The 21,895-nt window shown below is 37.2% G+C and overlaps 1 protein-coding gene and 3 pseudogenes across 3 annotated transcripts in view; 3 read left to right on the forward strand and 1 right to left on the reverse strand.

The window, feature by feature from the left end:
* Positions 1-21,895, forward strand: part of LOC145492307 (uncharacterized) — a 183,958-nt pseudogene that overhangs the window by 47,547 nt on the left and 114,516 nt on the right. The window lies entirely within an intron of this gene.
* Positions 1-21,895, forward strand: part of LOC145492437 (tetraspanin-7-like) — a 53,957-nt gene that overhangs the window by 18,986 nt on the left and 13,076 nt on the right. For both annotated transcript variants that reach the window (XM_081471883.1, XM_081471881.1), the window contains 2 exons: positions 9,049-9,123; positions 21,068-21,160. In XM_081471883.1, the coding sequence (XP_081328009.1) occupies positions 9,049-9,123; positions 21,068-21,160 (168 nt within the window). The remainder of the gene's footprint in view (positions 1-9,048; positions 9,124-21,067; positions 21,161-21,895) is intronic.
* On the reverse strand, positions 4,060-4,847 carry LOC145492430 (uncharacterized; annotated as a pseudogene).
* On the forward strand, positions 5,206-9,037 carry LOC145492650 (uncharacterized; annotated as a pseudogene).

A 21,895-nucleotide genomic window follows, 5' to 3' on the forward strand; every position in this document is an offset into this window, starting at 1 on the left:
GAAATGTTTCGAATACTCTTTGAAGACCCAATTTTAAAATGTCAGGGGAAAAAATATTCTCCTAGTTTGCATTCGGTGGTGAATGCGCGATAGCACTGCATGTTATAATTTTCTTTTTTTGCATAAATGGTATTTTGCCGCATGATTCAGTACTGATTTATTTATAGTTGTGGAAAGATCAAAAGATATAATGCATGTGGAACTTCTCCTAAGTTTAGTGGCAAAAATTTTGGACGTTTCCGAATGTAAATGTGAAAAGGTGGTTTACACGCAAGATCAATGACATGCGTCATTTGCATATTTGCGTGAGATGCAATCTTTTCTTTTGAATATTCTGTTTGCTACTGCATAATTCTGGGTACGTTTTGTCTAAATAACTCTCAAGCTTTCTGAAGAATTTAAAATTATGCTTTCCACTTAAACTGTTTTCTCATTACAAAACTTTTGCTTTCTTGCGAGTAAATATGAAACATGTTGGCTTTCGATCCCGCTATCAAACTATTAAGACACAAAAAGTTCAAAAGTTCTTTGTTATCCCACATAGAATTGATATCAATTTACTTTACATTATGTCTAGACACTCAGCAGCCGGAGAAGGGCTAAACTTCAATAATCTTTACCTCGTTCCGTGTTTCTGGCCTCGTCGGATCGCAGCGTGATCAAGACAAATTTTTTTTCAGTGGTATTATTGTCTCGTGCAAATATGCTTTTTTCTCCAGCATGAAAACTAGCTAAGAGTGCAAACTGTGTTGTAGAACCCTTGGTTTAACTTTCTATTTATTAGCATAGAGCATTTCACCGTTTGAATCATTGATTTATCCCAAGTAGAACCGGAGAAATTTATTTTTCATTACTAGCTGTGATGCTACAGAAGACAGTAAAAGAGTTGATGGGATGGACGCCAAAAGAACAAAACTTTCGCTGGCAGAAAAACTAGCTAAGAGTGCAAAGTGTGTCATAGAACCCTTGATTAAACTTCCTATTTATAAGCAGAGAGTATTTCAGCGATTGAATCATTGATTTATCCCAAATAGAACAGGAGAAATAGTTTTTACCTTTTTAACCATGACAATATCGTGTCACCACTCACGTGCCAAAAACATACACACGCTTAAACATTGAAAGAGCTGAAAACCACGAAAACCAAATGGTTGCATCGGCTTCTCGTGTTTTGCCATCAGAATATATTTCATGCAAAGAAGTTAAGCTGGTAACTGATTATGGGATGTGCTCAGGTGTGTTAATTTTTAGATGTCAAAAATAAATGCAGACAAACTTCCTACTTATAATCAGAGAGCATTTCACGGTTTGAATCATTGATTTATCCAAAATAGAACTGGAGAAATTTATTTTTCATTACTAGCCGTGATGCTACAGAAGACAGTAAAAGAGTTGAGGGGATGAACGCCGAAAGAGAAAACTTTCGCTGGCAGAAAGACTAGCTAAGAGTGCAAAGCGCGTCATAGAACCCTTGATTAAACTTCCTATTTATAACCAGAGAGCACCGTTTGAATCACTGATTTATCCCAATTAGAACCAGAGAAATTTATTTTTCATTACTAGCTACGAAGAAGTGTTTTTGTTTGAATGGCCACAGAGCGTATCTAGTACAGGGATGACTGACACGTAACAATTAATAAACAGCTAATAACAGCGAACAAAGAATTTTGTACAAGTATTGAACTTTCAGTTTGACAACTGTTATACCTGTAGGTCGACAAGACCGACCCAAATTCAAGTTACAGTGATCATTTGCTCGTTGTGTATTAGTTTGTCGCATTTTGTCTGCATTATTTTTGACATCTAAAAATTAATGTACCTGAGCATATTCCATAATCAGTTACCAGCTCAACTTCTTTGCATGAAATATATTCCGCTGGCAAAACATGAGAAGCTGATGTGACTATTTGGTTTTCATGGTTTTCAGCTCTTTCAGTGTTCAAGCGTGTGTATGTTTTTGGCACGTGAGTGGTAACACAATACTGTCACCGTTAATAAGGTAAAAACTATATCTCTGGTTATATTTGGGATAAATCAGTGATTCAAAAGGTGAAATACTCTCTGCTTATAAATAGGAAGTTTAATCAAGGGTTCTGTGATGTGCTTTGCACTCTTAGCTAGTTTTTCTGCCAGCGAAAGTTTTTTCTTTCGACGTCCATCCCATCAACTCTTTTACTGTCTTCTGTAGTGTCATGGTTCGGGTCGCACTAGTGGATAAAATTGTTTTTGTTGTGACTAAATTTCAGACAAATATCTGTTTCCAGTAAAAGAATTTTGTTATGTTTTAGTGTCGCACGCAATTTGCATTCCTGTCATACACGCGTCAAAGTGTCAACAAAAGGAAACTTTCCTACTCCCGCTAAGAGTGTGACACGATATCACACTATATTAAACATTTAGTGCATGATCATGGAACCACGAGATGCGGCTTTCACTTTTGTTGGAGTTTTATTGCTTTTAACTTGCATGCAGGCTAGAATGGCAAATCTATACAATCTGCACTGTATTTACAGACTTCATAACTTAAATATCCAGCTAGCGTTGTTGGAATATGAGCGTCAGATCAGATAGCATAGACAGCGAAGACAATACAATCCGTACTGCTGGCGTTTGCCAAGACCAAGTGGATCGTGGTTCGAGATACACTTCAGGAATCTTGCAATTCTTCCCAACTACTTCAAAAGCCAGCTACGAATGAATAGGAATACCTTTAATACACTTCTCAATGTGCTGCACCCTTTTCTTCTGCGGCAAAACACCTCGTTGTGTGATTGCATTCCTCCAGAAAAAGTGCTCGCTCTTGGTCTTTACTGTCTTGCTCATGGAAACTTGTACCTGACTATTGGCGCTAACTTTGGTGTAGGGAAAAGTACCACAATGGAGGCACTTCAAGATGTTACTGGGGCACTATTTGAACTGAGAAACGAGTACATAAAATTTCCAAGCAGAGACTAGGACATGCATTGAAACATTTTCTGAACTTTCAAATCTTCCTAATGTTGCTGCCAGGGTGATTGATGGCATCCATATTCAGATAAAAGGCCCTGATGAAAGGGCTGTCGATTATTTTAGCAGGTATCATCAGTATGATTTTATAGTTCAAGGGGTAGTGGACAGCCACAAACTGTTTCTAGATTTCGCCGCCGGATATCCTGGAAGTCTTCACAATGCCCGAGTTCTGAGAAACAGTACATTGTACAGATGTGCAGAAGGTAACAAAGTCCTAAAAAGTCCTACTCTACAGATTGGTCATCATGAAATTCGGCTGTATCTCATCAGGGATAGCACTTATCCCCTTGGACCATGGCTACAAAAACCTTTTCCCAAAACAACTAGGGATCCAGACGAGATTTCCTTCTACCCAGAGCTGACCACTGCCAGAGTTTCTATTGAATGCGCCTTTGGTATTTTAAAGAGCCGATGGAGGATTTTAGCAAAGCAGTTCGACAGCAATATGAACTTTGCAGTCAAGACTGCAATTGCCTGCACGGTACTTCATAATTTCTGCATCAGGAACAGCGACCACCGGGATGACAGTGACGAAAATGATGACGATGATGGCGAGAATGATGATACAAATGTAATTTGCAAGATGGAGATAACATAAGAGAGGTTTTAAAAGAATATATATCTTCTTTGTAAATGTTTTACTGAACAGTGACAAGCTTCATTGGTCTCCGTTTTTGTTGTGACCTTCCGGAAGGAACCAGTCTATTGCGAGTTACCCGAGATTTACTTTGTTTTATTTGAACACAAATCAAATAATTTTCTTCAGTGCATAGTTAGTAGAGGGGACTAACCATGTTCAGTGTCAAAGTGAACACATTTTAATAGTATAATAGCTCTAAAATTTAAGAAAGAATTGAACATTTCAGTTTGTCTTTAGCAAACTCTCATCTTGTACTACACAGGAACAAAAACAGTAACAGAACCGTGCACATGCATATTATAAATATCATAAATCGCATATCATAGATAGATGAAAGAGAGTGTTTGACATTTAACTATTTTTGTCCTTAAATGCATGGGGAGAATTCCCCATAAATTGGTTTATCATTTTCATCTGCTGCATTTGCATCTCTTTTCCATGGAAGACGCAACACATTCTCCTTGGGATTTGATCTCGTCGTAGGCATGTTTGAAGTGCTCTTCCATTTCTCTGTTGGCATCTTCTGGTTTTCTCTTCCTTTTGCTGGGACCTTTCTTTCTTTCCAGGCAGGATTTTAGAGGCAAAGCGGATTCTATTGGTTCTTTCTCGATACTGGACTCAGCAGATACATTCATGGGGCTTCCGCTATCCGCTGAACATGTTGTTGTCGACGGAGAATCGCCCGCTTCTTGAACATGCCTAAGGGTCATGATGTCACGACAACCCAAAACAGCATCAATTTCATCGTAGAAAACAGATTTTTGCAAGTTGCTGCCAGTTTGATTTCTATTCCATTCTTTCTTTTCTTTGTAGGCGTCAACTAGGTACTTTGTTTTTTTGCGAACTTGTTGTTAATCGCCTCAGCAATTGCACGCCAAGCATTTCTTGCATCCTTGCTGTTAAGCATATCCTGCTTCTCAGCCCATAATTGCACCAAGTACTTCTGCTATTTGTTGGCCCACTTGTCGTATTTCTTGGACTGGTTGGACTGACTTGGGGATGGGCTCTCAAAAGTTTTTTCTCCAAGTGAAGCTGGTGAGATGTCGCCACTTGAGCTATGACTGAATTGATAAGGACTGGATGTTGGTTGACTCAAGTTGACTTCTTGCTGACCAAAATAATTTCTTGTATCTGGAGTCATCGCTCTTAATGGCATATAAAGAGCACTGGAACTCACATATGGCCAAGAGGGATCCATCTTCGTAGGCTTCTCAACAAGATTGGGGCAAAATCGCAAGTAAACTTGATTTTACCGTGTTTTTCATTGACTATTTGCGTCACGAGTGACAGTTTAATAGCTTTTTTGATTTTTTTGTGACATTTTGGCGAGTTCCAGAGCTTGGCAATTTTAAGTGCTGGCATCTTTGAACATTTGGTACATTCCGCTCATTTTTGACAATATCTGACAAATCGGTCGCACAGGAAAAACCTACCTGTTAACAGATTTTTTTTGTAAAAAAAACAACTTTTTACACCAGTGTGACCCAGGCGTAACTTCCGTTCAATTTTTACTTGCCGTTTAAACGGACGCTAAGGTTATTATAACAGATTCGAAAATGTCACAAACGGTATTAAACGCAAGTCGTTTGAACGGTAAGTTAACGCAAAATGATTTTCAAGGAGCATTCTGAAGTTTAGCCTAAACATCTAACAAGCAGTTTTGTCAATTTAAGGGAGGAGCATTTCAGCGAACATCAAACCAGCGTGGTACAAAATATCTTGTTGTCATAAATTAATTGTGACGTGATGCGGTTGCGGTCAATGGCCATGAATACTCATGAAAGGTTTTTGCATGAGTGAACAGTTCACTGTGTAGACCTCAGTACGTTTTTTAAAACAGAAAAGTTTTTAAGCCCATGCTAACTGGGGAAACAATTAACAACAAAAATTATTAATAAACTTAGCTGAAAGAAAGACGCTCTATCGAGACGCTCTATCACACTACATTACATGTAACGTTTTGTCAAGGGGTTTCAAAGCTTTCATAGGATAGGAAACCCGTTGCTAACACTTTTAAAAGCCCTTTGGAAACCCTTTAGAAACCTGGTTTCAAGGGGTTCCAAGGAGTTTCAAACCCTTTGGAAACACGTTGGAAACTCATTAGAAACCCCTTGGAAACCTTTTAGAAACCCAGTTTCAATAGTTTGAAACCCTTTGGAAACGCTTTGGAGACCCTTTGAAACTCTTTAGAAACCTTATGGAAACTCTTTAGAAACCCCTTGGAAACCATTAGAAACCTGGTTTCAGTAGTTTGAAACCCTTTGGAAATGCTTTGGAAACCCTTTGAAACTCTTTAGACAAATCTAGAGTCAAAAATGAGCCAATAAAAATCTAGCCTTTAATGCGCATTTTCTGAGAATAAGCAAACAGGTATAAATCACAAAAATTAATTGTTAATTTTATGTATGTAGAGGACATTACATGCCCGCGCGTGGAGTGTTCAACTCAATATCTCACGAGTGAGCATAGCAAATGAGTGAGATATCGCGTTGAACATGAGAAGATAAAACTTGTATCCACAAGCGGGCATGTAATATTCTGTTTATTATATAAATATGCTAATGGCGAGGTTTTTTACAATTTTCTGAAGATTTCTGAACATTTTCCGAAGATTTCCGAAGATTCTCCAAAAGTTATCTGAAGGCCAGACAAATGTTTCCGAACATTTTCCGAAAATTTCTGAAGATTACCAAAGATTTCCGAAGATAACCGAAGATATCCGAGGAAGATTTGATGATGTATTGATCACACAGCAACACATCTAAGTTCAGTTTAAGCAATTATCATGTTAGTAAGCATGGCGACACCAATATCCTCACACGTGAACGATAAAAATAGTATCTTCACTGCACACGATGAAGATATGATTTTTTAGTAAAAGGAGAAGTCCTGGTATTTCACTAGTGTTTATATAATACTAAGATCTGTTCAATACCTCACTGTAGGGGGAATAACTCGAAAACCGCAAGGTTCATTTATCCCCCAAGCTAACATATCTTTTGCTTAAGTTATAGTAATTTTCTTTGCAAATGTGTATCAAGTGTCGTGTTCCCACAGCATTTCTCGTTCTCCCAAACTTCCATTTGTGGTTCTATAACTCAATAGAAACCCAGTACATTTTTTCTTTTTCTTAAATATTAGGCTTGAATACTAGCCACCGTTTGAAAAAGAAGGCTGTTCCCCTCCCTCGATCTCATGGCTGGATGTGTGGACTTGGCATTTTTAATTTTGACCTATAAGAAATCTGCCTGCCAGTGAACTGTCAGGCTATATAAGTTATCTTTCTTGTAGTAGCTAAGATATTGTACAATATTTAGTGTGGCTGGGTTAGCAGGACACTCCCCCCCTCAAAAAAGAAAGACATCTTAGAGATCTCAATGAGCCGATTAAAAACTAACTTAGTTACATGCATCTGTAATGCCCACTTTCCGAGAATTAACGAATAGGTATTATAATGATACAAAAAAAATGTAATTTATTGTCAGTACGGGTCAGATCAGGCCAGTTACTGTATCTAGACAGACATACAGACATGCATTTGGTCAATTTATATTGCTTGACTACTGATAGAGTACATGTATTCATAGAAAAGTCTGCAGATATGTCTTTTGGTTAATATGGTTGTTGTCTTGCTGATACTTGCTGATGTTGAAAAGTAATTTTCTCACCTAGCAAAGAAAAGGTAAAGTATTCATATGAGCCAAAGGGCCCATTTGAGCAGGCCGGCACTTACTTTCAGTTTCTGTAACATGAAGCGACTAGGAGTATATCTTGTCCCCCCAGAAAGGATGCTATTTCATCACAGGGCTACCCCCAGCATTAAATTCGTCGGTACCTATTTATACACCTGAGCACTGTGAGAATTAAGTGTCTTGCCCAAGAACACAACACGATGTCCGCGGCCAGGGCTTAAACCCCACTGCTCAATTTGGAAAGGAGTGCACTCACCATGAGGCCACTTCACCTAGCAAAGAAACATTTTAAATTTCCAGTTCATACCTGAAGTGAAGGTCACTCTGATGAGTCATCAATGAGATGGAAAAATATATCAAAACAAGTCACTGTTCTTTGAAAGAAACTTGTCTAAAAAATTGTTGTTTAAGGCTGAGATTAACCAGAATTTTAAGAACTTACAGTACTATGAACATACACTAGGCTGAGAGTTGCTGGAGGAAGTTTATTTTCAATTAACGATTTTTAAAAGAAACTATGAACTCTGGAACAATGTAAAATTTCATTCTCTATAGTTCAATAACCAAATGCTTTTGGCGACATACCGGCACTCGTGCATAAAACAATCTTATGAGTTCTCTTGTGTAGGATCATTTTCTTAATAGGCAAATACAGCTGCATGTCGGAGGCAACTCTAAACGAGGGACAAGAGGCAGCCCATAGTGCCTTTGATTTTATTTTGTATGTGTGTTTTTTTTAGGATTTGTGAAATTAAATAAATTTCTTATTTAAAAAATGCAAGCAACGGTTTAAGTTATTTCAAAAGTGGTAAACAATGACTGTACACATTCTCTGACCTCCCAAAGAGCAAGCATTTTATTTACATATTTCCAAAAAAATTGCCTCCTGCATTGGCATCTTGAAGAGAAGTAGGTCTTTTGTTCCTTTTGAAATGTTCCTATGCATCTATAATGCTTTAGTTCAACCTCATTTCGATTACTGTAGCGTCGTATGGGGTAGTTATAATAAATCTCTTTCCATTAAACTACAAAAACTACAAAAACTACAGAATTGGGCTGCGTGTATTTTGACCTCTTCTTCATATGATGCCAATGTGGATGATCTCTTTGTTAGACTTGGCTGGCAAAAACTTAATCTTCAACGAGAATTAAAAACAGCCACTATGGTCTATAAATCTCTTAATGGTCTCGCCCCTGATTATCTGAAATCAATGTTTACTGATCGGAGTGCAATATCTACTTATTCTCTCAGTAATTGTGAGGGCAAACTAGCTGTTCCACTCCCCCGTACCAATTTTCTAAAAAACAGTTTATCTATAGTGGTGTGGTGCTGTGGAACAGCTTACCTACCAATCTGCAGCAAGCACAAACTCTTGCTAGTTTTAAATCCAGCTGCAGATGTTTCCTTTTTCATAATAAATAAGTTAATTAATCACATGGCATTCATGGAAAGCAGGCACTTCGTTACTGTTTTTTATTTTTGTTGTTATTAGATTTAATTAGTAGTAGATTAGTATCTTAACAATGTAATTAATGCAATTTTAGTATTTACTTTAAGTGCTGATGTTTTACCCGTGTATAAATAAAGTTGAATAAATAAATAAATAAGCTTCTGTCCAAACAAGAAAATCTTTAATAATAATATTATAGTAAACAAAATTAATCAGGTACATGTTTCCTGACGATACATTCCAATTTATCTCTCAGTTTGCAGTGATTCTTGGCTTTCTCTTCCTGGTTGAGCTTGGGGGTTCCATCACTGGTTATGTTTTCAGACACAAGGTATCTATGCTTGTATGTATGTAAGCTTGTTCAGACTTGTTCAGGTTGAGAAAAATGTTTCTGCTGTGGGATACAAATGTTTTGCTAAATTTGGTGGTAGGTAACTGTCAAAATTTTGATTTGTGTGCATGCCCAAACAAAAAGGGGGATTGGGAAGAGCTGTCAAGGTGTACGGACATTATTTTTGAGCTCTGTGACCACTACATCAAATGGCGTAGAGAGAAAGAAATGGAAACCTCTTACAGGATATATGAGGATTGAAATAGTATTTTAGATTATATTTTCTATACCTATCTGTATTTATCTCCTAGCCATTAGTCTATTTCTAATCTCCTGTCAGGTGCATAACTCATTTTACCTATAATGTATCACATGCCTTTGGTCTGTTTTTGATGTTTCTATAGTGCAACCTCAAGCTGTAATGACAATTATCTATTTTTCTTCTTTTTTTCTTTGCCCCTTGTCATCACTGTATTTGTTAGTGGTGTACTGTAAGTCGTGTAGATATTGTAATTTAAATAGTGTAAATAATTAGAGCAAGTAAATAGAGCTAGTGTCCTAAGTAGTCTAAATAGTGTACTGTTTGTAATTGTATTGTAAGCATTGTATTCCCTTGTGTTATTGCAAATAAAAAGAAAATTGAAAAAAATGGCGTAGAAAGGTGGCTCTATACGTTTAGACACAATGCCAGATAAAGAGGGAAACGACGCGGAAACAAGTCAGGATACTCGCAAAAGAAGACGAATGACAAGAGGCTGTTAGACAGATGATAAACCTTCAAAGTCAGAAGAATCGAACCTGCCCAACAACATGGCAGTGACGCTTGCAGAAATAAACAGTAAACTGGGCCTCGCTTAAATAGCTGGAATAAAGGAAATCAAAGAGCTCAAGGAAAAATAGCACCTAATGGAGAAAGAAAATTCTGATTTGAGAGAAAGCCTAGAGTTCACTCATAAGTCCATGGCGACCTTAACTGAGCGAGCGGACACTCAACAGAAGACACTATCAAAGTTCACCGAAGATGTGAATAAATTAACACAACACACATGTATAAGGGGGGTTCTGTTACTTTTTGTCAGTGGGGTTTTTCTCACTTTACCAGGTTTATGTGCCACTTATCATCAGCTGTCTCACATGCTTGGCCGGCTGACAATAAGTGGCACATAAACCCGGCAAAGTGAGAAAAACCCCGCTGACAAAAAGCAACAGACTCCACCTTATATATGTGTATGAGACGCAAACTCAGGCAGGGATACGCACCGCCACCCAAATGGTAACAGAATTATTTTTCTATTGAAGAAAAATGTTACCTTGGTATACACAAACATGGGACAAGGCAGAAAATGCCTGATTGATCAAAGCCAAAAGAAGCAAAACAAATCTCACGGATAAAGAAAGAGGAAAAGTGCAGTGGTGTCGGCATTTTGATAGATCAAACTATAATAAAAAAAATTAATTCAGTATTATTACCAGAGGTTTTTGTTGACGCCATGAAACAAATGGAACCGCAAGAACTTGCCAATATTCCCCTCTCAAAAGAAATGTAACTATGCAAATTAAAAAAAGTTTTGTTTTGGTAATATACCCCCCACCTTCAGAGGACATATAGAATATTCGACAGGGGCAGGTTTTTGGCTAAATGTATACAAATCACCTATCTGGCCGCCAAGGATGCAAAAAAATGAAAACAGCCCGCATGGGGGAGGCGAGGTTTCTAATTGAAAAAACACAAGGCAGTGTATACCAGTGTAGAGTGTACATGGTGCTTGAAGTCCAAGATCGCGGGATCAATAGGTACGGGCCATCAGTCGTGCTGAAACTAGAAAATAAAAACGGAATGATAGAGTTCGTGTGGGCACCAGTATCGCTAGTGTACGCGATGAGATGCAGAACCGGAACAGAATATATCTTTAACAAACGAATGAAACAATCAGAGAAGGGCAACATCTATTATGATTTTGGACTGTCCTAGAGGCCACCAGGCTAAAAAAAAATTTTCCAGCAGATTTAGTTGAAGCCATGAAGCAAATGAATCCGCGCGAGCTTGCCAACATTCTCTTCTCAAAAGAAATGTAAACAGAGGCATTGGCTATGCAAATTTGGTGATTGTTTGTTTTGGTCACACACCACTGGATATATAGAACATTCAAGAAGGGTTATTGCATTTCTGAGCACCCTAAGAAAATCAGTGCTTGAGTTAAAAATTTTATTTTTTGATTTTACTTTTTAGGGCGCAAAGGAATGCAGGTTGTTAAGGCGCACAGGTATGCGACATATTGTTTTACACGTGCACACCTATTGTTATGTGACGCAAACAAATAATAGGCGCGTGATATTCGTTTTTCTGTAGCAACCAACATTGAATTACTACGTGTTTGAAACGTGAGAAACTGATGTATTGAAACGAGGGGGTTTCCCTGCAAAGACAAAAGACTGTCTTAATTAGCCTCAAGCAGGGCAGCGACGATTTCACGAGTAATATCACATGCTTATCTGCCACTCTGTCATGAAATATTCATTCACAAGAAACGCAATCAAGTGAAAACTGACAGTCATGTTTTTACAATATGCAAATGAAACCGTGTGTTTTCAAATGTTAATTCGAGCCGATGGCGAGTATTTTTTTTTGAAATTCAGTTTCTATCTTGCTGTGAAGATTTTTCTTAATCTTTTCAACATCAAGGCAAGACGACTGCAGTGTGAGTTTAGCCCTCACAGCTTCTTTCAGCACATAATACTGAGAAAATTCAGTCATAATAAGCTGAAACTCCGCATCAGAGACCTGGTTATCTGCCAGTGTTTTGGAAAGAAGTTGCTCAACTATCTCATGTTTTGCTATGGCAAGAGTAACAATCTCTGGATGCTTCTTAATCTTTGAATCGATCTTTTTACAAGCAAGTATCAGCCCTGACAAAGCAAGAGCGAAACATCTGCCAACGCCGCCTGATGGAGTTGTAGCAGGCAGACCAACTACAGACAGAGCCGAGCCTAAACTTGCGCTAGAAAACACTGCTGAAAGAACACTAGAGCCAGCAATGCTCCAGTTAACGAACTTTTTTGCCTGTTTATACTTTTTGACAACAACTCGATAGTGGGCTACCTCGTTGTTCAAAGCGGTTGAAATCTCATTGATTTTCTGCAACCAAAAGCTGGGCTGCAGTTGGGGGTAGAGGGGCGAAGCTTCAGGAGGAGCGGACGGTGGCAAAACATTCGCAGACGACATTGTATAAAAAGCATTTAATTTATTTCTGATTTAAATTCAAACGGCAAGCCATTGAAATCAAAGAGGTCGCCATTATCATCTTTGACACTAAATGTGATGCTATTTACAAAGCTGTCTGTGGCGCAGTCAGGCAAAACTTGTTGCAGAGGAGAATTGTAGGTTACCTTTGCATATGACTTTCCACCAATATCAAACAGAGCTAAGATATCTGATCTTTTACCGCTGAACAAATTCTTTTCTTTGTCAATCAAATCACAATGAAGTATGTCGTTGGAGATAAAGCCATTTTATCTGTGTTATGGTTTCTAATTTACACCCAATACCAAACAAATTGGCTAAATCACGATCAAGGGTAATTAGTGTTCCCCCCAAAATTTTTTACTACAAGCTGGCCAAAAGGCTCATTTGTTTGTGTATCTAATTAACAACTAGACCCGTAGTCCGCAAGGGCTATGGGACCATAGTTAGTTTCTGCTAATGCAGGTTTTTTTGGGAAGAAATTTGTGAAAAACGATTTTGCCCCAATTGGGCTCAAAATCTACTTCCGGTTATGCTGAATTTTCTGAATATTTCATTGCATCGCACACCACACAACAGCTACTTGAGAATCTTTCATTGATTTTTATATTCAAATCAGGTCTTCATGGTATGACTGAACAAAAAATATAATAAATCAAAGTTAGTTTTGAGCCTGAAACAAGTTCGAACAGACACGCAAAATTTGACAATGAAGTTGCAAGCGAATTATAGCACTAAAATATCGCCCTATTTTTCTATGGGCTATAACTTTAGATGCCATAAAAACACTTTCTATGGGTTAACTATACACCCACCTGTTTGAAAATCAAAAATTATCTCTGGGCAAATGGTTTTAGGTAGGCTGCCTTGGCCTGTGTTTCTCATAAATTTTGCCCCAAGTTATGCAGATACCGTACTGTCTTAAATCCATCTTTTTGACGACCAGTTAATTTTGGCTAAATTATTGATTAATTAAATTATATATTTTGAAAGCAGACAGTTGCTCTTCCATGACCAATTTCCAAGAACAAAACAAAATGGATGTTTGCTGTTTGTTTAAGGCTGCGTTCCTTTGGGGTTATATTGATCACTATCAGTGATCCAAATCACTTGGATCATGGTGCATCAAATGAGGAGCTGATAAATCGGTGACCAGGGTGTATTCAATGGTTTCTTTGATGAATCATGATCTGAGTGATATTGGATCACTAATCCTGATCCAGATAGCCCCTAAGGAAAAGACACTAGTTGGTAGACAGTGCTCCTTTGATCGCGAAGACCAAAGGCAGTCAACAGAGATAGCAAGTACTTAAAACATAACACACAAGTTCAAGATGTGAAGAGTGAAGTGGAACTGATTCATGCGCGTGTTGCGATGCTTACCACTCCACAAAATATCCATGCAAAGCCTATTTGTCCATCACATCGTTCATCCAGTGGTCTTAGCTGGAAAGGGTGAACCAAAAGATGTAGGGTCCCTTGAGAGATATCAAGGTACAAAAACATCAGAGAGAAAATGCCCAAAGGCCAAACGGGTCATAAACAGAACTTTCTCCCAATTCATCATGAAAAGAACAGGTTCAGGTCAGATCAGAGAGCGTCTCTGACTCATGTTAATACTTTTTATCTGTATCGGTTGACCAGCGTCTGATCATTCCAGGCACATGGATTAAATATACCAGCATTGTTCCAAGTATGCTATATTAACTTTGCTTCCAGGTACCGCAAAATGTAACATGAACCGATAAAATAAGGCAAGTGATTAGAACTAGTACAGATGCAAATGGAGTTGGCCCATCAAATCTCTTATCCAAGCACAATGCAACCTACATGTAGCCATACCCATCCCCCTTCATCCTCGAGGGTGGATACAGCTACACACAGGCTAAGCACAGTGACCTATCCTTTTATTGCATTTTTCAAATGTTGAAAACCGTTCAAAAAAAAATAGTTTGACAACTGTTGGAAATCACCAGTTCACCCAACACTAGTCTCGTCTCAAATCTTTTATTCGTCACAAAGCTCACCAAAAATCTCAACCGTCACCGAACACGTTGGTTTTCTACTCTGAATTACAGATCATTCCTTATTGTAAAAGTATTCTATGTTCATGTGATCAACTTGTCGCTCAAGCTTAGTCACATTAATCTGTTTGGTTGTTGATTACTGTCACGGTCCTTGTCATGATATGAATTTCCTTTTTTGTCACACACCTATGAGTAGCGCAGCCATGAATCTTTAACAACAACTTTTATTCCTAATGAATCACCTTAGGAGGCAAAAATGTTGTGATGTCTTTTTAAGGGCTGGCAGAGTTGCACCCAGAGACTGGTACTTTAATTTAGATGTAATGTATATTTGTCTATCAATATTATGACTTGCAAATTTAAAAGACAGGTAACAATTGAAGGGTTTTGAGCAAAAAGGGCGTATGTAGTATTTTGGGCCGATTTTTATTTTACGCAACAATGTTTTTCATGTCAAAACAAGTCTGTCTGCCAAAAATTAGCTTGATCCTGTAAAAAATAAAAATCAGCCCAAAATGCTACATAGTTATTACGCCCTTTTTGCACGAAACCCTTCAATCAGAATAATACACAAACACACCAGTAGAAAAAGTAGATTTTTTAACAAATGTGTCCCAATATGATTGAAATGCAAACGCAATCTCTTTTTCGGCTAAATTCTAGAAATCCGGCCTTTTGCTGTTATTTTCTACTTGAGGTTGAGCATATTGTGAATGTACAAATTTTCTGCACAGGGTAGAAGTCGTAGAAGAGCTGAGATGGCGTCACGCAGTTAGTAGTTTTTGTAATTTATCGTATTTCCATGTGAGTTAATTTTTCAGTGATCTAATTGCCATAAATGATAGAGGATTGGTTAAATTTATCTCTAAAATGGCCATTGGTAATCAGTGAAAGTATCAAGTGACACATCCTCTGGAGATGAACAAGCTATGTGAAACATATACAATCATTACCCCAAGCAGCCTGCAGTCACGTTTTTTATCAGGGATGTTGTGGGTGTTGCAAGGCAAATGAAAATCTATATTTATATGTTTATATATTTATACGAACTTACACAAAAACAAAACATTTTTCATTATTTTTTCCACATATGACGTTTCTGAAGATTTATTTAAGCAGTTTGTCGGAAACGAATGACTATACTTGCATCACGCAATAGTTTACATTCCAACAGCAGATTTTAGGCAAAATTGATGAAAAACACAGGCCAAGCCAGGCTTCTTAAAACCATTTGCCGAGAGATATTTCTTGATTTTCAAACAGGTGGATTTATAGTTAACCCATAGAAAGTGACTGTTTTCAAGGCATTTTAAGTTAAAGCCCATAGCAAAATAAGGTGATGTTTTAATCCAATAATTCGCTTTCAACACATTGTAAAATTTTGCCGGTCTGTTTGATCTCGTTTCGGGCTCAAAACTAACTTCGATTTATTTTATTTTTCACTCAGTCATACCATGAAGACCTGAGCTGAATACAAAATCCATTGAAAGATTCTTAAGTAACTGTTGTATGGAGCGCAAAGCAATCAAATATTCAGAAAATTCAGCAAAACCAGAAGTAGATTTTGAGCTCAATTGGGGCAGAATCATTTTAGCATATTTCTACCAAAGAAAGCTGTATTAGTAGAAACTAACTATGGTCAGCATCTAGTCTTACTAGGACCTATCTAAGGGCAAAATACAAGCGAAATCAATTTTTCAACTTGTGCCACTGATAGGCAATTTTAGTCTATTTTTATAGGTATTCACTCTCAATATCGTCAAAGATGGCAGAATGTTTTGTGGTTAGCTTTGAAGGAAATCTGTATGCTATAACACTTATAGCAGTGATGGCTCTTCTTGGATTTAAAATGGCCTTTTGAGTAGCTTTCTCGACAAAATATCTCTGATGGCAAAAGTGGGATGGCAATGGATGTTCTCTTTAAACCTCAGGTCAAAGCAACGGAACAGATGACACAAAACTGGACATTTTGCAATCCAAGAATCAACGAGAGCACAAAATCGCATCTAAGTGACATGTATGTAGTAGTTATTTCTCTTTTCCAGTCTATTTTACGCCTGAAAACATAAGTTGAGGGAACTTACTCATTGAATCTTCTTCTGTCACATTTTATCAATATCGTGAGAATGCCACAAAATGTAGCTCTGAAAATACATGAAAGAAATGTCTCAAATGCTTCTTTTTGCTGAATTTATACTGGAAATTGATAGGAAAATACTTAGATAGATATTTCTTGTTGATTTTGAGTTAGGTTAAGAGGGAAAAATGGCTTTCCTGTTTTAGTGGATGTTCATGAAATGGTCAAAAATTGTAAAGTCTTATGTAAACAGTATGCCAGCACAGAAAAAAGATTAAAGTCCCCAAACATTTTATGGCTTTTTTGAGAACTTTAGTGATTGCTTTCACTATTCATGTTAGAATAATGTGTATTTACTGTTGCCCAGTGCAGATATTTGCCATCAGTTAAAGGCTATTCACAACACTACAAAATATGCACTTTACTTAAGATGGAGTAACAGAGAGAAATCAAATTGTCTAGTTCAAATGAATATCTGTGCTCTGAGACTGATAATAGTAGAACATGATCCAGTGGATTTCATTTTCACATGGCCTTTCCTGTCATAGAAATACTAAATCAAAGACAGCTAATTAAATATGCATAAATTAGCGACAAACGGCCATTTTTGGACGGGGTCCCCCTAACTTGACGGGAATAAAATATTTTGACCTAATTTTTTGCCATAATCATTTACTCACCAAACCTAACATTTGTGCCAAGTTTGAGCAAAATCAGTGATTTGAGCTCACCTCCTGCCTGCAGTTCTGTCTGGTTTTCTCATGGACACACTCTTAATTTATTTAATTTATTTGATTTATTTTGAACTGATCCTTGATCCAGTTTTTTGAGGAAACCGTGGTATGGTTAAGCAATTGGGTCACAGGTGAAATATATTAATGTATATATCACAAAATAAATTTTTGATTTCACATTTACACGTATCTGAGTATCCAAATAATTTACCCTTATTTTCAAACAATGCACAATCAAGTTACTATAAAGTAGCCAAAATTTGAAAATTTCAAGTGGCCCTCAATAATGCCAAAATTCAGCGGCATCGACAAAACCTGGATCGGACCGGACCGGACCGGATCACGAATCGGATCACGGACCGGATCACGGATCGGATCACGGATCGGATCACGGATCGGATCACGGACCGGATCATGGATCAGATCAAGGAAAAAAATTCAAAATTTTGTTGAGCAAATTGCAGTAGAGTGACTACTGTGAGCAGAAAGTTTTATTTAATTCAGGTGTGATATTCCTTTATTCTTTTATAATATCAAGCCAACTGGGAGCTGGTCACAGATGAATTTTTTTCAGGCTGTTGGGTTTTGATTGCGATGATCAATCATGTCTTCATATCTTTCTCCGCAGTTCAGATAAATGATATTTCGTGTATTCACTTGCATCAAACTGTCATAAAACGAGTCAGCATGGTAATAATAGGACGAACGTATGAATAGAAACACAAAAACTAAAAACACTAAAAAATTAAACACCTGATGATTTCAAACAATTTCCGTTTTTGAGACAAGTCTATACTTTTACAAGATGTGAGTTTGGAATACGATATTTCGCACTGGAATAAAACGAAACAAACCATTTGTATTTCAAGGAAATGTAGCTGTTTTACAAAAAATTCTAGGAATGACATCGATAGTGTGAACGATAACGCAACCCGAGAATAAACAACATTTTAGGAGTTACGTCACGAGTTTTAGAGTTATTTTTAGGGTCGTAAAGAGTTGCCTTTAAATAGAATAAAACCTTAAAATGATCGTGTTCTAGGATAGAAAACACTTAAGAGGCAAGAACAAATCAAAACGGAATGAGGATCGTCAAGGATGGCAAAGATTAATTAATTGCAAATGACGAACTTGAAAAACTAGGCTAGTTTTTTCAAGATGTGCAAATCGTGACGTAGCTCCTTCAAAACAAGTCATGTCCTTGAGCTTTCGTACGTAAGTTTTCTCATTTAACTGTAACGCCAACTGTAATGCTCACATCTGACACGAAAATGTAGCTGAGAATTAGCCACTGATAACAATTTCAAAAACGAGAATGGGAGGTTCACGCAAGCTTCGAGCCAACTAACGTTCAAATATAACTACATCTGCCTGTTCATTACAATTTAAATTCGTCGTAAATTAGGCGCTTATGTGGCTTTTTAAATGACCTCTTGTCATTCTCTGTAATTAACATGTCATTGCGTCAAATTCGGGATTCTTATTTTCATTTAACATATTTTAGTTTTCCACTTTTATTTTTTATTTATCATTATCTTATAAACGGTTTGATTTTAGTTTTTCATTTTTTTTTCTTTAAAACTTTTTTTTTTCTGTGATCCGATCCGTGATCCGATCCGTGATCCGATCCGTGATCCGATCCGTGATCCGATCCGTGATCCGATCCGTGATCCGATCCGTGATCCGATCCGTGATCTGGTCCGTTATCCGGTCCGTGATCCGATCCGTGATCCGATCCAGGTTTTGTCGACGCCGAAAATTCAGCCTATTTTTGACCCTTTGACCTTCCATATTTTTTTGACAATCTATATTATAGATGCTCTCTTGTATTTAAAATATTTGCCCCTATAGACACCTTTTGTAATAAAAGTCAGAAAAGTCAAATGGAACAAGTCTATCACAGATTTTTCAGCCCATAACGTAGACACTGTGAACTTTGCCACCCGCATTGTGTTTTAGCCATATATATTATTCTTAGTTGTATTTATAGGTATCTATTTGTCAGTAATAGTGTTTCTGCCAGAGCAGGCCATTGTGGGAATCCCACTTTGAAATCAGAGATGGCCCCCAGAAAAACAAAAAAGGGCCATTTTGACCCTTTCCTATTATAAGGCTGCAGGCTTACCACAGACATAGTATTTTAAAGGCATCCCAGGACTCGAAATTGTGACCCATACCTTCAACAATGTACTAACATTTCATCCTCACTGTATCTTTGGTACTTTATTTTCCTTGGTACCCTGATGCATTTTTTCCTTCTGCAGCTTTCAATTTATTGGCTCCTTTCCTAAAAAAATTGGCCCCTAAAAAAGGTTTTCAGGGACCACTTTGGCCCTCAAGTAGAATTTATTGGCTGAAACACTGTAATATTGTCTGCATTGTAAATAGTTTCATATTTCTTTAAGTCATTTTTAGTGTTGTATTGTTAATAGTATAAGTATTACTCTGTAAGTATTATAGTGTAAGTAGTGTCTTGTAACTTGTCATGCATTAATTAAAGATAGAAAAAAATTTATATCTAGAATTTCCTCTGTTATGTTTGATTTTTTCTTTGCAATACTCTCACTACATCCTTTTTTTCAAAATATTTTCTTGCCAAATTTTTGAAATTCTAACAAGTGGTGCTTGAGGAAAAGGCATTTCCAAGAAAACTTTTCACAGCAGCGCTCCATTTAACTGGGTTCTTTCAGTAATGAAGAAAAACTTAGGATTTTTGGGTTCCTTGCATGGTTACTTTTCTTAAAATACCTTTACAAATAACAGACCAAAATCACCAAATGAATACACTGCACATGTCATTTGTGAAGGAAAATAGCACCAATAGCCTAGGCATTGAACAAATAAAATGGTTGCTGTATCGATGCCATGTTTGTTTTTTGTAATCCTTGTCCACACACTGAATCACATCAGCAAGACCGTGCCCCAAAATTGTGTTCAGCCACCTTAAAAACGCAGGTCAATTTACAGACTGCTGTAATGCATTACATATGGGTTATTGACCAAGTGTGAGGTTAAGATGGCTGGATATTGGCCAAGTTCCTTTTTTTTTTGCGTGTTTATGGACTGAGATGGAGTTGAGGTCCATAAACATGCAAAAAAAAAAAGAACAAGGCCAATATCCAGCCATCTTGACCAAACAAGCTTGGTCAAGAAAGGTTTTATTATGTGGCTTTCGGGGAAATTTTTCTTGCGGGACACAGCGGGTAGTCCTAAGCGGGCAAGAGAGCTCCATCTTGCCCACTCGGGTAGCCAATCACAGCGCAGGATTTGATTCATCTTGCCCTCTCACAGAGCTAGCCATATAATAATAACTGTTATTTCATTGAGCCTTGCTACAAGAAAGTTTCTGTTTTAACTTGCATTTTTTATTTGCTTGCATGACATGCATTTTTTTGATTGTACGAAATATAAAGTTACAGTTAGTGCTAACTTGTCTGAGTCGTAGAAGAAAGTTAAGGAAAATTTATGTTTTGGTATATTTATGAATTTGACTGTCCATATTTTGATATTTTACAATGGGCCTTTTTACTGATGGCATCAAATATCAACAATTCTTGGTATTTTTCTTATAAACATAAACTAACTCAAATTTCTACTTTTATTGTCCAGCCCCTACAAAGCAGTCAACCCCAAGCAGCTGCTTGCCATTTCTCAGATGGTGGCAGCTTTATAGGGGCTCAACTATCACTGCATACTGTAGGTACTTTATTATGTTTACACTTGACTCAGGGAATGACTTTTTCCTGAAAACCATCACATGTAGGTATATGCTTGTTTTATGCTAAACTATAATTACTGATAAATCCAAGTAATGCTCTTTTATTGTTCATGTAATTTAAATGTGCTTTTTCTTTATGTTTTCTAGATTAAGAGTGGGTTTAGTGAGGGTCTGAATAATGCTCTGAATGACTACAGACAGGATGGTTTCAAACAGGCTTGGGATGGACTACAGTCAACAGTAAGTTAGTGAAATTGTATTTTAAATGTGTGGCAACCTTTCAGTAATATTTATTTAATTCTTTTTAGAAGATATTCATTTATTTGTTGATCATTACTTTTTGAGTGGTTTTAATTATTTGCATTTTGGAAAGGTCAAACTCTTCTTTGACTTTTAGTGCAAGCTTTGGATATAAAGACATTTTGTTAACTGCAGAGCTCTCGGTGACATTTTCTCATCCTGGTCCATCCATTGTTTTCTTCATTCCTTTGGACTTGCATATTGCAAGTTTATCAAAATCTGTGGCCATATTCGTTTGTGAATGTCGTTGTAAGGGCCCATTAACCGATTCATGAGCGTGCTCGTATGCATTGCTAAGGAGGTGAAATTTCACTTCCAGTTACTTACGGCAACCTTGCAAATTTGCTTACATTTTAGATGTTTTTCTTTGTATTTCACAAAATGCAAAGTTAAAAAAGTACAAGCAAAGACAAAATAAGAGAAAGACAGAAAAACAAGAGCAATAGAAAGAGAAAAACTAACTCTATGTGGCTTTGTTTGATCTTACCAAAGTGCACTGGTAGTGTAAATTGCGAACGCACTGATAGGGTAACTTCCAATATATATCAGGCGCACTTCCGGTTTCTTTAGATGCTAAAGGAAATGCGTTTTTTTTTTTCCATTAAATCCAGCCTTTTTCGACGAATTTGGATTAAAGCCAATGTTGGAAATATAGCTCTGCGTTACTTTTTCAAA

This window comes from Orbicella franksi, chromosome 7 (genome assembly GCF_964199315.1).
Source record: "Orbicella franksi chromosome 7, jaOrbFran1.1, whole genome shotgun sequence".
In the NCBI taxonomy this organism is placed as follows: domain Eukaryota; kingdom Metazoa; phylum Cnidaria; class Anthozoa; order Scleractinia; family Merulinidae; genus Orbicella; species Orbicella franksi.